The 14775-nt window shown below is 51.2% G+C and overlaps 1 protein-coding gene across 5 annotated transcripts; it reads right to left on the bottom strand.

The window, feature by feature from the left end:
• On the bottom strand, positions 1-14187 carry rufy3 (RUN and FYVE domain containing 3). Of its 5 annotated transcripts, none has more exons than XM_023958126.2 (17): positions 13809-14186; positions 5478-5651; positions 5253-5370; positions 5078-5179; positions 4892-5015; positions 4740-4804; positions 4458-4523; positions 4323-4392; positions 4160-4249; positions 3962-4045; positions 2304-2471; positions 2026-2123; positions 1347-1466; positions 831-1082; positions 735-762; positions 592-669; positions 1-509 (listed from the first exon to the last, which is right to left on the bottom strand). In XM_023958126.2, exons 1-17 carry the CDS (start codon positions 14047-14049, stop codon positions 366-368), a joined length of 2022 nt encoding a protein of 673 aa, XP_023813894.1. In that variant the 5' UTR covers positions 14050-14186; the 3' UTR covers positions 1-365. The 5 variants fall into 5 exon arrangements, with proteins under 5 accessions (XP_023813894.1, XP_023813895.1, XP_078809541.1 ...); XM_023958127.2 differs by lacking the exon at positions 13809-14186 and adding an exon at positions 9331-10046; XM_078953415.1 differs by lacking the exon at positions 1347-1466 and having other exon boundaries at positions 13809-14187.
• Positions 14188-14775: the final 588 nt, after the last annotated feature.

Raw genomic sequence — 14775 nt, 5'->3', positions numbered from 1 at the left:
TCCATATTTCTACATTTATTTCTCTACAGACTCTTCATTTCCACCATGAATACAGCAGATTCTCCAGAATAATCCCCGTTACTAAAAGCTCAGATTAGATTTGTGCAGATGAAGCAGTCGCCTTCATTTCCAGATGTTCCTTCAGAAGCGTTTGGCCTCCACCGGCGTCCAGAGCAAACGCCGAAGACGAGGGTCTAGCTTCAGCCAGACGCTGGCGCCAGACGCTCCTGGATCATCAGGACCAGCAGGAGGCGGGAATCCAGGCTGAAACTGACCGTAAAGAGGTTCCGGTTCCACAAAGCGCCGTTTTCCTCCAATGCCAGGCCTAAGCAGCAGCGGCCTGCGGATGCCGCGCCGGCGTGCGCTCACGTGGGCGAGGAGCCGTACTGCAGCAGCAGCTGGGCGTAGCAGGCGCTGCACACCGTCTCCGGGAGGATGGAGGACGGCAGCGGCAGCTCGTTGGAGACGCAGCTCTGACAGAAAACGCCGCTGCAGTTCTTACAGCGTTTCTGCAAGAGAGCACAGAGTTCACGCCGTCAAGGCCCGCCGATCCACGGTTCTGGAAGATGCTTTGTTCAACCGCCAACCTACCTTTGTCCTGTCCAGAGACTGCACCTCCTCACACATGGCGCAGATGGAGGGCGGAGCCGTCTGCAGACCGCTCTCCTCCTGCAACGACACAGACGCTCAGCTCAGGAGCCAACGCCAGCGCGGGCGGCGCCGTTACTCCTCACCTGTTCGTCCTGACGAGGAGACGAAGACCTTCACAGAAGGAGAAGAACGTCAGCGGTCTTCCCGCAGAACGAACCGACGTGCAGACGACCACTCACCGGCTGGAGCCGCTCCTGCCCGGCTCGCCGCTCCACGAGCGCTCCATCTCACTGCTACCTGGAGGCTCCTCTGAAGATGAGGAGGAGGAGCTCATCCTCGTCTGCTCCTCGCCATCGCAGCCGGGCGGCTGACCTCCTGTGGGTCCCGGCTCCGCCCTCTCCGGCAGGGAGGGGTCGGCCTGTTTGCCGGCAGCGCCCAGACTGGGAGGCTCCGCCTTTCGCTCTTTTCTCAGCTCCGACTCCAGATGAGACCTGAAGGAGAAGTTTGTGGATCACCTCGGAAAAAACAGCGACTACCGTCAGAAAAACCTGAAGGAGCAGAGCTTCTCCAAGCACATGTGTCAGCATGAACACGCGTGTGGCCTTCCACACCTCAATCATTAAAAGATAAACCTTCCATGAAACTGGAAGCCCAACCTCATTTCCCGTTTACCTGTCGGCACTGAAACGGCGCCTCCTACGGGCGCAGAGCCGTGTTCAGACCTGTGAGTCATGTGACGAGGGGCGGGGCCACACCTGCATCTCCTCAGCTGCTCCACCTCCACCTGCAGACTCATGATCTTGTCTCCAAAGTCGCGTTTGAAGAGGCGGTTGGCCTCCAGCGCCAGGGCGCGCTCCCTCTCGGCGTGCTTGCATCTGGGTCGGGGGGGGGGGGGTGAGCGCATTAAAGCAAACTGATGGTGGAACCAAAGAAAAAGCGGAAGGACGGACGGCGAAGCAGACTCTTTTCAGGAGCGCTTTATTAGCCGGACCACAGTTTACAGCAAGGTTCACACGCTCAGATCCATCCCATCATTCCCGTCTCTCCACCAGAGCCCCCCCACGCTGCAGACGGCCTGAACTCCCCCCGTTAGCCAAAGAAGCAGAAATGAGAACGTTTGAGGATTAAGTGGAAGTAAAACCCGAAGGCTGAAGCAGCAGGAAGCCGACACAGAGGAAGCATCTCAGCCGGGGGGGGGCAGGACTGCGCAGCCACTCCTGCAGCTGCAGCTACGGCTTCAGCTGCAGGAGCTTCCCGGCTGAAGTGCTCAGATTTCTGGCCTGCTTCACCAAATGTTTGTCGCTGAGCGTGAAGACGAACAAACGAGGAAACAAAAGGATGAGAACGGACACGGTGGGGGGGCAGAGAGAGAAAAGTGAGAGGTTTGTGCTGTGAAAGCGTCACGTCAAAGCGGCACACCTGCAGCCTCCTCACCTGCTCTCCAGCTGCTTCACCGTCCCCGACATCTGGCTGATTTTGTCCTCCAGGCGAGCGATGACCTCCCCCTTCTGCTTGGAGCTGCTGTCTGCACTCTGAGGAAGAGGAGAGCAGTGAGAGGAGCTCCTTCATCATCAGCCCCCACCAGAGCAGCACATGTTGGCATGGAAACCAAAGATCAGGAGACGATGCTGCTGCAGGAGATGCCAACGGCAGGAACCCCGGCGGTAACCGTGGTAACCACGCTCCCCCTCTGCAGCTGGTCTGAAACCCACCTGAGACTTGTGGCTGAGCTGCTGGTTGATGGTCCGGAGGTCGTCCAGCTGCTGCCGGAGCTCCATCAGAGCGTCCTGCTTCTCACAGACGTCCTTCTCCAGCATCTTCATGGACATCTCCATCTCCTGCTTCATCCCGATCTGCACCTCCAGCTCCCGCTCCACGTCCTGCAGATCAGGGGCCTCATTTATAAAACTTTGCGTAGGATTTGCGTCAGAAGTGGCGTACGGATGAAACATAGGACGTGCGTACGCACAGAAATATTGGGATTTATAAACCGTGCGCACGCACATCCTACGCATCTTTCCCTTAATAAATCACAACCGATTCTAAATGCAGCGCAGCTTTTGCGGCTTCATGACACGCCCATAGTTGCCCATAAATAGTCCGTGAAAACGCCCACAAATTAATATTCATGGCTTGCTAAACCATGGCACACACAGAGGGGAAATCAAAAAAACGTAACTTCACTCAATGTGAAGTAGAAGTTATCGTTGGCGAGGTGGAAAAGAGGAGAAAAGTGTTGTTTGGAGGGCACAGTGTGGGCATTACTAATGCCAAAAAGGCACGTGAGCGGCAAACGGTGGCAGACGCCGTAATGCTGTAGCCTCACAACCTCGGACCGTGGCCGAAATAAAAAAGAAATGAAAGAAATGATCGGACATCAAAGTCGAGGCAAAAAAACGTCTAGCGCTGCATCGGCAGAGTGTGTCTGCCACGGGGGGGGGAAAGGGGACACCGGAGCTGACCCCTCTTGATGAGAGACTGGCGGCTATTGGGGAATCCCTATCGGCGTCCCCTCCGTCTCAGTCACCTCGGTGACTGAGACGGAGGGGACGCCGACGCACCGGGTGACACAGGTAAGAGAAATAATTAAAATGAATGCAGTCAAGTCACATGTATGCAGGCTACACAATTACAGTTTATTAATATAGAACAATTTTATTTTAGTTGCTGGGTGTTCCAGCGGGGCCAGTGGTTACGATGCTGCAGCTGAGCAGCCGTCTGGACCCAGCGTCTCCACGGCACGCGGCTCTCAACCCTCCAGCAGTGGGCGCGTCCTCACCGATGCAGTCCTTGAAATGCAGAGGGAAGTCAGTAGTTCAATCAGAGAGGTGGCCAAGGAGTTGGGCGAAATCAAGACTGACTGAAATAAACTGCACGATGAGGGAATTCTTAAATAAATAATATTTTCCACACCTCTTTTTCTTTATAAGCGACGCATCACTTCCAAACGCTGGCGCACAGCAGCAGCAAATGGCTCAAATGCGTGGGGATGGGGTTCAGGGTCGGGGCCAACACAGCAATCAGCGCCAGGGGGTAGAGGCACGTTTTTAAGCTGTGCCACATTGTGTAGCACAGCACATGCCAGCACGATTTGGCACACACTGTCACTTTCACGTGTTTCTTCCATCTGCCGACGGTGTCGCCGTTTCTCATTTCACCCGTTTTTGTGCGTACGCCTGGGTCAGAGCGTGGAGGACCGCACATTTTCCCGTCAAGTTTGCTTTTTATAAATCTCAACTATTGCGTAGAGAGTGGCGTACGCCTTCTTTTGTGCGTACGCAACGTTTATAAATGAGGCCCCAGCTCCTGATCAGACCCCCCCCCCCTCGCGGGCAGAGGGAGCAGCGGCTCCGGCAGGAGCGGCACTCACCAGCCGGAGCAGAGTTTCCTCCTTCAGCTGCTTGCGGGTTTCGGTCAGCGCAGAACCGTCGGCTGCCGGGTCTCCTCTGGCTGACTGGAAGCACAAAGACGTGCTTTCAGACGCACAACCAGAACCAGAACCAGAACCTCACACCGGAGAGTTCAACGGCGCCTTGAGAAGCACCGATGCAGGTCCTGCCCGGCTCACCTTCCTGGACTCCAGCTGGAAGGAGCTCTCCTCTTTGACTCTCTCCACGTCTTCTTGTAGCGTGATGATGCGGTTGTTCGCCACCGCGAGCTGAGGAGACCAGCCACAGAAGGATGACACGCCTGACACTTCCTGTTCTCGCAGAGGGAAGCCGCCGACTCACCTCTTCGGTCAGCTTGGTGTTGGCCTTCTCCAGAGCGTCCACCTTGGCCTGCAGGTTGTTCACGGAGGCGCTGAAACCACAGGAGCCGGTGAGTCACGGACCTCAGGGGGAGGAGCCCCCCCCCCGCTGACTCACCTTAAATGTCTGTTCAGCTCCTCCACGTAGTTCTTCTGATCCAGGATGGCCGTGATCTGACCGTCGCTGTCCGAACACAAACCACATCGTCAGCCAACCGCCACCGCGCTCCAGCTCCAGGTCAGAGCGGCTCCGCCCATTCAGGACTTCCTGTCTGCTCTACGTTTACGTTAAACGCCACCGTGCAGAACTCTGGCCCAGTTCTCTGGGACACCTGACCTGGATGGACTGGCCCCGCCCCCTGACACGCCCCCCACCCCGCCCCAGTTTGTAGGAACTTACCCCTCTGCGCTCTTGCTACTGTGTCCTCCATCCTTGAGGTACATGGAGAAGTCAATCACCCCGACCTGCAGAGAGGAGAGTTCAACCTGTGACGATGGGATGTGGGGGCGGAGTCAGACAGATGCCAGCCCCTCCTCTCCTGGGCGACACACCTGCGAGTCCAGATCTTCTCCCTTCATGCACAGGTTAGCATCGATGACGTTCAGCCCGACCAGGAGGCCGGCGATGACGGCGCCCTCCTCCTCCATCATCAGGGCGTTCGGCTCGTAGAATTCACTGCGGGGGGGAGACCAGCGTGAGTCCAGAACCGGAGGGAGGGCGCGGCGTCAGGTACACACCTGAGCAGGTCCTTCCTGTTGATGATGGTTTTCATGTAGTCGGAGAGCTTCTTCTGCATCAGCGCCAGGCGTAACCAAGCACGGCCGCGCCCCAGGGGGGTTCTGACGCCAAACAGGAACGTTTAAAACACTGAAAAGCTCACCCGTCACTCGGAGAACGCTCGGACAGACTGACCTGAGGCCTGGCAGGTCCTTGACGCTGGCCGTGATCTCTCCTGCTTCAGGCGTCAGCTTCTCAACCAGCTCCAACGCCCCCCAGAAGGACTTGTTCTGCCCCAGGAAGGTCTTCTTAGCTGACACACACAGCATGGACAGCTTTATTTCAGCCGGTCAAAAGCAGAACCCAGAAGAACTTCTGACAGGTTCAGAAGGACTTTCAAAGGAGGAGGACAGGACCTACTCTTCAGCCCGTGCTTCAGGCAGTGCTCCATCACCACGAAGAACTGCTGCAGCGGCGCGTAATCCGAGTCCAGCGTGCGTCCCAGGTTCAGGGCGGACTCGATCAGGCCTTTGATGCTCAGCTTGGCCATGTTCATCAGGTTGAGCCGCTCGATTGCGACTGGATCCTTAGGATCTGGAGAAACATCCGGTCAGAGAACGGGAAGCTGAAAGTTCAGCTGAAATGCAGAGAATCAACTGTTTTTTCTGATCGTTGATCGGTGAAGTCCCAAACCGGTCCGACCGTGTGGTCTGCAGGCCTCTGGATGCATGTGGACGGAGGTCCACAGCTACCACACGTCTCACCTGTCTGCCGTGTCATGCTTTTGGTATGTTAAAAGACGTCGTCTCCCTGGCAACCAGAGTTAGCCACGCCCACATCCTAACAGTGAGAACATGAGCGGTCGTGTCGCCGTCTCTCTGAGACAGACGTTCTTTAATGCTGATTGGATAAAGTATGTACGATTTTGAATGGAGTTTTCTCCAACTATGAGACCATGATTTGGACCAGGTCACCATGGAAACCATCGGCATGATGCAGAGAAAATCATTGGACGCCGTCTCCCCACCCTGACGGACATCTGCTCTGCACGCTGCATCACTAGCGCTCAGAACATCATCAGGGACAGGACCTGTCTGACCTGCTGCCCTCTGGGAGGGGCTACAGAGGCATCAGAACCAAAACCACCAGACTCAAAAACAGCTTCTTTCCATAAACAATAACCAAACGCACAGATGAAATCCATCCTTCTGTCCACAACGTCAACACTCTACCTCATTGCTACCCCTAATGTCTGACATCTTTACACACAAATTTCAGACATTCAATCAATCAAACTTTATTTATAAAATAGTGCTTTTCATGTAGTTGTGCAGCTCGAAGCGCTTTAACATTAAAAACAGATAACACACAATATTACAGCAACAACCCAACCCACCCTTTACCCTCCCCACTCCCCTCCATTAAAACATGTGACCCATGGCCCCCACGTAAAAGGAAAAATGACTATGTAACTGTAAACAAACAAACAAGTAAGGCTCTGCTCTGCTGTGGGGAAACGGTATTTGGGAATCTCTTCATACCAGGAGCCAGCCTGGTCATGGGAGCAACGTCACAGCGCCCCCCCAGACTGGGACAACACTGGGGTCCACTTCACAGCCGTGAGGCTGCAAACTTAGACCCCAGCCGCCCCAGCAAGGGCAACAACTGCAGCAACAACCACCGACCGAGCCGGCAGCCCTGGAGGAAAAGATCCCCACAAGAAACACTGGAGCTGAAATCACGAGATGCTAAAATTAAAGACATAACATGTGTATAAAAACATAAAACTGAGAATAAGATGCATAAAATGAAAATAAATACATAAAATAGCCTGTACTAAAACTAATAGAATAAATTAGCAGTTAAAATCAACTAAAAGCTAAATTATAAAGGTGGGTCTTGAGCCTCTTCTTAACAACCTCTACAGTCTCTGAGGTTCTCCGGCAGACTGTTCCACAGGTGAGAGCCTGACGGTGGAACGAAGCCTCGCCACAAGTCAAGTCAACTTTCTTTATGAAGCGCTTTTAAAACAGCAGAAGCTGACCAAAGTGCTTAACAATGCAGAATAAAAACAAAACAACAAACTAAAACAAACAGAATAAAATCAATAAAAATCGATACATTAAATAAAATTAAATAAAACCAATAAAAACATCAACTCATACTGAGTTAAAAGCCAGGGAGAAAAGGTGAGTTTTTAACTTGGATTTAAAATCATTCAGTGAACGGGCCCGCCTAACCTGCATAGGGAGTTCATTCCCCAAGCTGGGCCAGCAACAGCGAAGGCTCCGTCCCCTCTGAGTTTCCGCCGTGTCCTTGGCACATCTAGGAGTTGTTCTCACCTTAGGAACAACTTGGGCTACGATCACACTGCAGGGCTTAATGCTCAATTCAGATTTTTTGAAAGAATCCCATTTTTCTGCAAGGCCGTTCACATTTCCAATTAAATGTGAACTTTTATGATCTCCTGTGTGACCGTGGAATGACCCAGAAGTGACCCGCATGTGCAGAACTCAACGGTGAACGACGTCACTGTTGTTTATGAACATAGCTAACGTTAGCATGGATGTCAACAACAGTGTTGTCAACAGCTGAGCTCTTTTTAATACATTTATTTTCACAAAGGAGCAGCAAAGTTACAATCTTCTCATTTTAAGAAGGCATTGGAGCCAGGGTCATCTGGACCCACTGTAGTGGAATGGGGATGTGTGTGTGTGTGTGTGTGTGTGTGTGTGTGTGTAAGAGACAGGAGAAGAGCGCTGGAGGGAGTGAGGGGGGCAGCGGGGGCGCACATTCATGTTGTGTGTTAGGACGAAGGAGAACGGTGATAAAAGAAGGTTTCCCCCAGAATAAATGCGATGGACTCTTTATTAACCCGTTCTGGAGAATCTGAGGGTCCAAACGGGGAAGTGAACCCGGAGGAGGATCCACCTTCTGTCCCCCGTCCTTCTGACCACGATCGGAAAGGGGGAAAAGTCATGGCGGGGAAGGTTCAACGCCACGCTCGGCCATTTAGCTGGAAATGTTTTCAGAAACCGCCCGGATGCGATCAGAGCCCTGGAGTTTGGCCTGAATGGAGCTGTCACTCCAAATATGAATCAATGGGTGACCTCACTTCCCTTCCACTGACTGGTCTTTAATTGGAAAAGTGAACAAAAAAAAATCAGATTTTTTGCAAAAATGGGAATTGAGCATTAAGCCCTGCAGTGTGAACGTAGCCTAAGAGGTCAGAGGAGCTCAGGGTCCCCGAGGGCTCAAACATCATTTAAATAAGAAGGCCCAAGACCAGAAAAACATTCATAAACCCCCATCCAGTTCCAGACCAGGAAAACAAACATGGATATATGTGTCTGCAGGTGGATGACCAGAAGGGGGCGGAGCTTGTGGCCCCGCCCTACGTCACAACTACGATCTTTCTTAACCAACATTTTTTCAACTGCACCTGATTCACAGCGATTTGAATAAAGAGAAACTCAGAAATGCAACTGTAAGCTTCATTTTTTCTGTAAATGTCCATCAACACGCCACAGGAACATGTTCAAAACACGCTGTCATGGGGGAGGGTCTTTAACTGTGTTTGAAAGAGCGAACAGCAGAGGCCTGAAAGAACGCTACGGTACCGCTATAGGAACCACGTTCTCCTGCCATCATGACGGGGATCTACCAGAACCTGGCAGTGATGAGACCGTCACACAGGAAGAACACGCCCATCTGCCACATGACGGCAACGAACACGAAGCCCCGTTCAGAACTTTCATTCATCTGCATCTTCCATGGTTGCCATGACAACAGCAGCAAAAGCGTTTTGATGATTTTTTAAATGTTTCCAAATGGTTAACGTTTTGGATCTTAAAAAAGAGAAACGATTCTTTAAGATGAAGCTGACTCATGTTGACAAAACATTTCCCAGCATGCTTTGCTGCTGTAAGACTGTAAGGCTCCACAGCTTTTGGACCCTCGAAAACGACATCAGAAACACAAAAGTACAAACTTCTGTAAAATTCAATAAAAAGCTCTTTTGATGACATTTAGAATCTAGTATTTCTGGGTCTGGTTCTGAGGTCGACCTGCATTAAAGTTATAAACGTGTTTGGGGAAAATCGGACCGGACCTTCGGCCAGAAACCCGTTCACCTGATGAACCGGGTCAGAAACCAGCTCCGATCCAACCAGCAGAGCTTCAACTTGTTCAGACCCTCCAACCGTTGGAGACGTCCGACTCCGCCACACCCTGGAGGAGCCGCTCCCCGCCCCCCCGAGCGGCCCGCTCGTACCTTCGTGGGCCGGCTCTGGGTCCGGCGTGAGCGAGATGTCGTTGAGCTCCCGCAGGCAGAGCCACTCTCCGTCCACGGAGACGCGAAAGTTGCAGAGATAGATGGTCTCCCTGGCGGCCTGCGTGATCTTGTCTGTGGTGGGGGTCGGGGTCTCGCTCTGGGGCGTCAGATCAGACATGATGACTCAGCGTTCGGAGGACAAACACACGAAGGAAGAACCACAAAAATAGGTGGAGCCCCTTTGTTCTGGGGGGGTGGATGACAACAAAAGATGAGGCCGGCCTCGGCGGCGGAGGCGGGTGATGGGAAAGGAGCCGCTTCCTCGTCTTTAAGGCTGCATCCTCCTCTCCTCCAGCACGCAGACGGGTGCAACGCGCCGCTGTCGCAGACGGCAGCCCTCCCTCCCTCCCTCCCTCTGCGTCAGCCCCCGCTGTCCCTTTGTGCAGACGGGGGCTCGAGATGCAAAGCTGCCTGAAATCACAGTCGCTGCCGGCTGGCTCCGATCGGACTGCCTGAGCGCTGCAGTGGAGGCTCTGGGAGGGTGTCGACCAAGATGGCCGACGGCAGTGCTGGGTTCAGCAGCGCGCGGTCACGTGAGCGGATGGTGCATGCGTAAAGCGGGGAGGGGTCCCCAGAGCGGCCAACCCGTCCTAACGATGCAGCAGAGGTGGTGCGTGAGCAGCATCCCACAGCTGAAACAGAGGCCTGCTGTCTGTGAGGATGGAGGCGGCGACCCGCGGCTGAACCCGCCCCTCAGGAGGACGCGCTCGTCTCCTCGTCAGCACAGCGCAAAGATTCTGGATTGATGATCTCCCAGAATTCCCCTGTGCCAGAACAGGCTGACACTGAACAACACAGACAATTACAGCCACAGACACAGCAGAACCAAACCTGTTCAGATAAACCCGTGACCAAACTCAGAGGACAGTTGGGACAAAGGTTGGTCAGGGAAGTGTCTCATCAGCCAAATCCAAAATCCATCAGAGCAGCATGAGGCCAAGCGGACCAGAACCCATGCTGGTCAGCCCGCATATAGATATATATTTCTGTGTATAAATGAATATTTCTGTGTATACAGTACATGTATTTTTCTGTGTATAGATGTATATTTCTGAATACAAATATATATTTCTGGGAATAAATGTATATTTGTGTGTACAAATTACTCGATGATGCTAAGGAAGGTGAAGCATCAGCCCAGGGCGACACGGGAGGAGCTGGTCAATGACCTGGAGAGAGCTGGGACCACCGTTTCCACGGCTACTATAAGTAATCCATTAAAACGTCACGGTTTAAGATCATGTATCGTACAGAAGGTTCCCCTGCTGAAGTCAGCCCATGTCCAGGCCCGTCTGAAGTTTGCCAATGACCAGCTTGATGATCCAGAGGATCATGGGAGAAAGTCTGGTGGTCAGATGAGACCAAAACAGAACTTATTGGTCTTAACTCCATTCGGCGTGTTTGGAGGAGGAAGAAGGAGGAGCATCATCCCAAGAACACCATACCTACAGTGAAGCACGGGGGTGGAAGCATCATGCTCTGGGGCTGTTTTTCTGACGACTGCACTGTATTAAGGAGAGGATGAAGGGGCTCTGGATTGGGAGATATTGGTCAAAAACCTCCTGACCTCAGTCAGAGCGTTGTAGACGGGTCGTGGTGGGTCTGTCAGCAGGACAATGACCCGAAGCACACAGCCAAGAAAACCAGGGAGGGGCTCCGTAAGAAGCAGATCAAGGTTCTGGAGTGGCCTAGCCAGTCTCCAGACCTAAATCCAATAGAGAATCTTTGGAGGGAGCCGAAACTGTTGCTCAGCGACAGACCCGAACCCTGACTGATCTAGAGGAGATCTGTATGGAGGAATGGGCCAAAATCCCTGCTGCAGTGTGTAGAAACCTAGTGAAGAACTACAGGAACCGTTGGACCTCTGGAACTGTTAACAAAGGCTTCTGGACCAAATATTAAAGTTGTTTAACTCAAGTGATCAAATACTTATTTGTCACAGTAATATACAAATAAATTGTTTAATAAAATCGTACAACGTGATTTCTGAATGTTTCTTCAGATTCTGTCTCTCACTGTGGAAATGCAGCTATGATGAAACATTTAGACCCCCCCATGTTTTCTAAGTGGGAGAACTTGCTGAATCACAGGCTGATCAAATACTTATTGACCTCACTGTATATTTCTGTGTATAAATGTATATTTCTGCTGTTTGTCTATAACTTTATTTTTGTTTTGAATGCTGGAAATAAAACATTTTTTAAATCCAAGATGAGAAGCAGTGATGTTTTTCTGTGAGCTTCACTAGCTAAAGCTGCAAAGATGAGTAAATCCAGAACTGTGGGTCGTTGACATGAAGGGGATTCTGACTTCAGCTCGATTCGACTTGATTCTGTCCCGCCTCCCACATGACGCAGCTGAGCTTTAAGCTTTCCAACGGAAATTCTATGCGTAAATGCGCCTTTCGGGCTTCTGCGATCAAAACCGTCACCGTCAGTTGCTACACAAATTTTTAAGACCGTTTCCGGGCTCTACGTAAAAAGACGCACAGTCATGGAATGTGTATTGAAAGTTAAACCAGTTGAACGTTGACCAATCAGGGACTTTGTTTTGGTAGTGACGTATGAGAGTGATGTCCCTTTCAGCTCGTGGAAGTTCCAACCATTTTTAAACGGATTAATGATTGCAGTTTGTTCCCGGCCGGAATTCTGTGACCCCAAGTCTTTCATTTGGGAATAGAGCTGTGAAAGCAAAAGTCTGGAGCCACAATTCATGAGATTTGCACTGCTGTGACATTTCACACCAAGTCTCCTCCACTGGCGGACATGGACTACTTAACAGTCTCTGCAGTTCTTTGTGCAAAATATCTCTGATCGGATCAAAGATCGGATTAGAATTGAACTGTGTAGAACTTTATTGATTAGAACAAAGGTTTCCATCCGCCACACCTTCAGTCAGAATAAATCATTTGGACATGCGCAGAACTCTCTAAAATACTGGAAACCGCCGTAGAAGAAGAAATATTGAGTTCTGTAGTAAACAAAGAAACCTGCAGCATAGAGCCAGATGATCTTCTACGCGTCATTTTATTATTGTTAGGATTATTATGAAGTGCCTGTCATCATTTTATTATTTCTTCTTGGTGGAACGGAGCTGGAAGAAGCCTTAGGATTAGGCTAATACGTGCTAACAACACGCACTTCCGGATGTGGGAATAACATCCACCTTTATTCCGTCTGGACACGCCTGGAAACATGAATTCACAGGATTGTTTCCACGGTTTCTCAGGACCGAGCAGCATCTCTGCATTCAAAGGCGCCTCCCTCAGCTCACACACCGTCCCAGAGCCGCTCCTCTGCTCTGAGGCCCGGTTCTACGGAGTCCAGCAGCACTTGCAGCGGTCCAAAGCCTCCTCCGGAGCCACGCCCTAACAAAGGACTCTCCCCAGCCCGCAAACACGAAGCTACGAGTCTGGCTGCTCTGCTCAGAGACACGGTTAGCTGAGGTGGAGCGGGCGGCCGGTCCTGTTGGTGCTCCAAAGCCTCCTCTGGAGCCACACCGTCTATGCATGACCTAAACCAGAGCAGGAATCACCCACGGTCAGAATAAACGCTTTATGTGCACCACCATCAGGTCAACAATCAGCAGAACCCACCCATCTCAATCACAAAGAAATGCTGATCCGGATGAGTCTGATGGAGCAGAGTATTCTGAACGGTGTTTACATGACGCATTTTTATTCTGATCAGGAGTTCATTCCATTACTTTGGTCCACGCAAACACAGCCACTGACTGTATAAGAGGACTGGATGCGTGATGTCACACATCGGAAATGCCTCACGTCTGGATCCAGTGAAATGACAACGTCTCAGTTACCATTTTTCAGCGATACAGACGTCGCCTTGTTGGAGCCAGACGACACTGAATCAACGTTTCTATGGCAACTACTGTCCCCAATCAGGAGTAAGCTTGTTGGAAGTCCACACTCCTTCCACTAATAGTGGGTCGGGAGAATCTGTCAATCAAACAAATTATGCTTTTACTGAGGCATCTGATTGGCTAATCTATAACTTGAATAATTTTTGATGAAGAATAAAAGAAAATTATCAAGAAGATGTTGAAAAAGGTATCGGATCCAGAACGGTTCTTCTAACCAATTTTGGCTTCTTGGAGCCAGCAGAAACTTCCTGTTTGGAAAACCAGGGAGGAGGGGCCACTCAGTCCAGTTGTGTTTACAGTCAATGAGAGTGACAGTCCAGTCACCGTGAGTCAAACGTCACGTGATCGCTGGACGTAGCATTAGAGGGCTTGCAGAGATCACAAACTCGGGGTTCAAGCGCGGATCTCAGTCACACTGAACTGGTCCCGCCGGAAGAGAACCGTGCTGTCACGGTTCAGAACAGTTCTCATGTAAACTGAGAGTGGGTCTTAGCCGGTTTTGGTGACGGTCCGCGGGGCAAAACCGCTTCAGAACTCACCTCTTCGCTTCGACTCGATCCTCTCAATCTGGAAGTCATACTGCGGTACCGGGACGGGGGTCCCGGGCTGTCCGAGCCTCGCGGCGGCGGGGGTCAGCGCCTCCCTGAAGTAAATCACGGAGGTGGGGGCTAGCGCCTCCTCCGGACTGTGCCCGTTTTCATCGGAGGAATTCCGTTTTCCGGGACTTTCTGCGAGTTCCCCCAGCGGCGAGGCTCCGGGTGGGGTGCACCGGGCCGCCATCGTGCCCCGTGCTCGTTCACGTGACCCGCGTGGGGCACGGTAGCCGGTCACCTGCCACCTCAGCGAGTTAGCAGATAGACTTCCTCCCGTCTGTCTCGACCCAAAACTTCCTCTTGTCTCCCACTTTGACCCGGAAGTAGTTGCGCGGCAAACCGGCGGCTTTCCCCGTTTATTATTTTTTTATTTTAATTTTTTATTTTTCAAACAGTTTTCTTAACTAAGGGTCCTGTCTACAGTCCAAGTTTGAGATTAGAGAAAAAAAGTCTGTTATAATTCATTTTTAGGTCGATATAGTGACACAGAGGAGACAGAAGCCAACGACAGATGATGATGTATTGATTGATTTTTCCATTCATTCATTCATTCATTAAAATACTTAGCAGAGCACAGCTGAAGGCCTCTTGTGTTGGAGATGTTACTGTAACCATAGACTATTATGAATCTCCTGACACAGGAGGTGTGTATCTGTATAAACCCCTTTCGATTGTCCAAGTGCAGAGACAGAGCTGAATAAGTAGGTGGGGAAATCCCTTCTGCTTTGGGTGTAAAACCTTCAAACTTAAGTCTCTTTGAAGCCACTGGACTGAACATATTAATGTTATAACAGACTAAACCACTGAAGAGTTTCTGTTGATGAGAATGTGTACCAAAATGAAGATGTTCTAAATTACGTTTTTTATGAACTTATTATGTGTAAAATAAACGTAACAATGAATCTGATCTAAA

The sequence above is a fragment of the Oryzias latipes genome, chromosome 9 (genome assembly GCF_053564925.1).
Source record: "Oryzias latipes strain Hd-rR chromosome 9, Olatipes_Hd-rR_3.1".
In the NCBI taxonomy this organism is placed as follows: domain Eukaryota; kingdom Metazoa; phylum Chordata; class Actinopteri; order Beloniformes; family Adrianichthyidae; genus Oryzias; species Oryzias latipes.
This window is presented reverse-complemented; position numbering and strand designations above follow the sequence as displayed.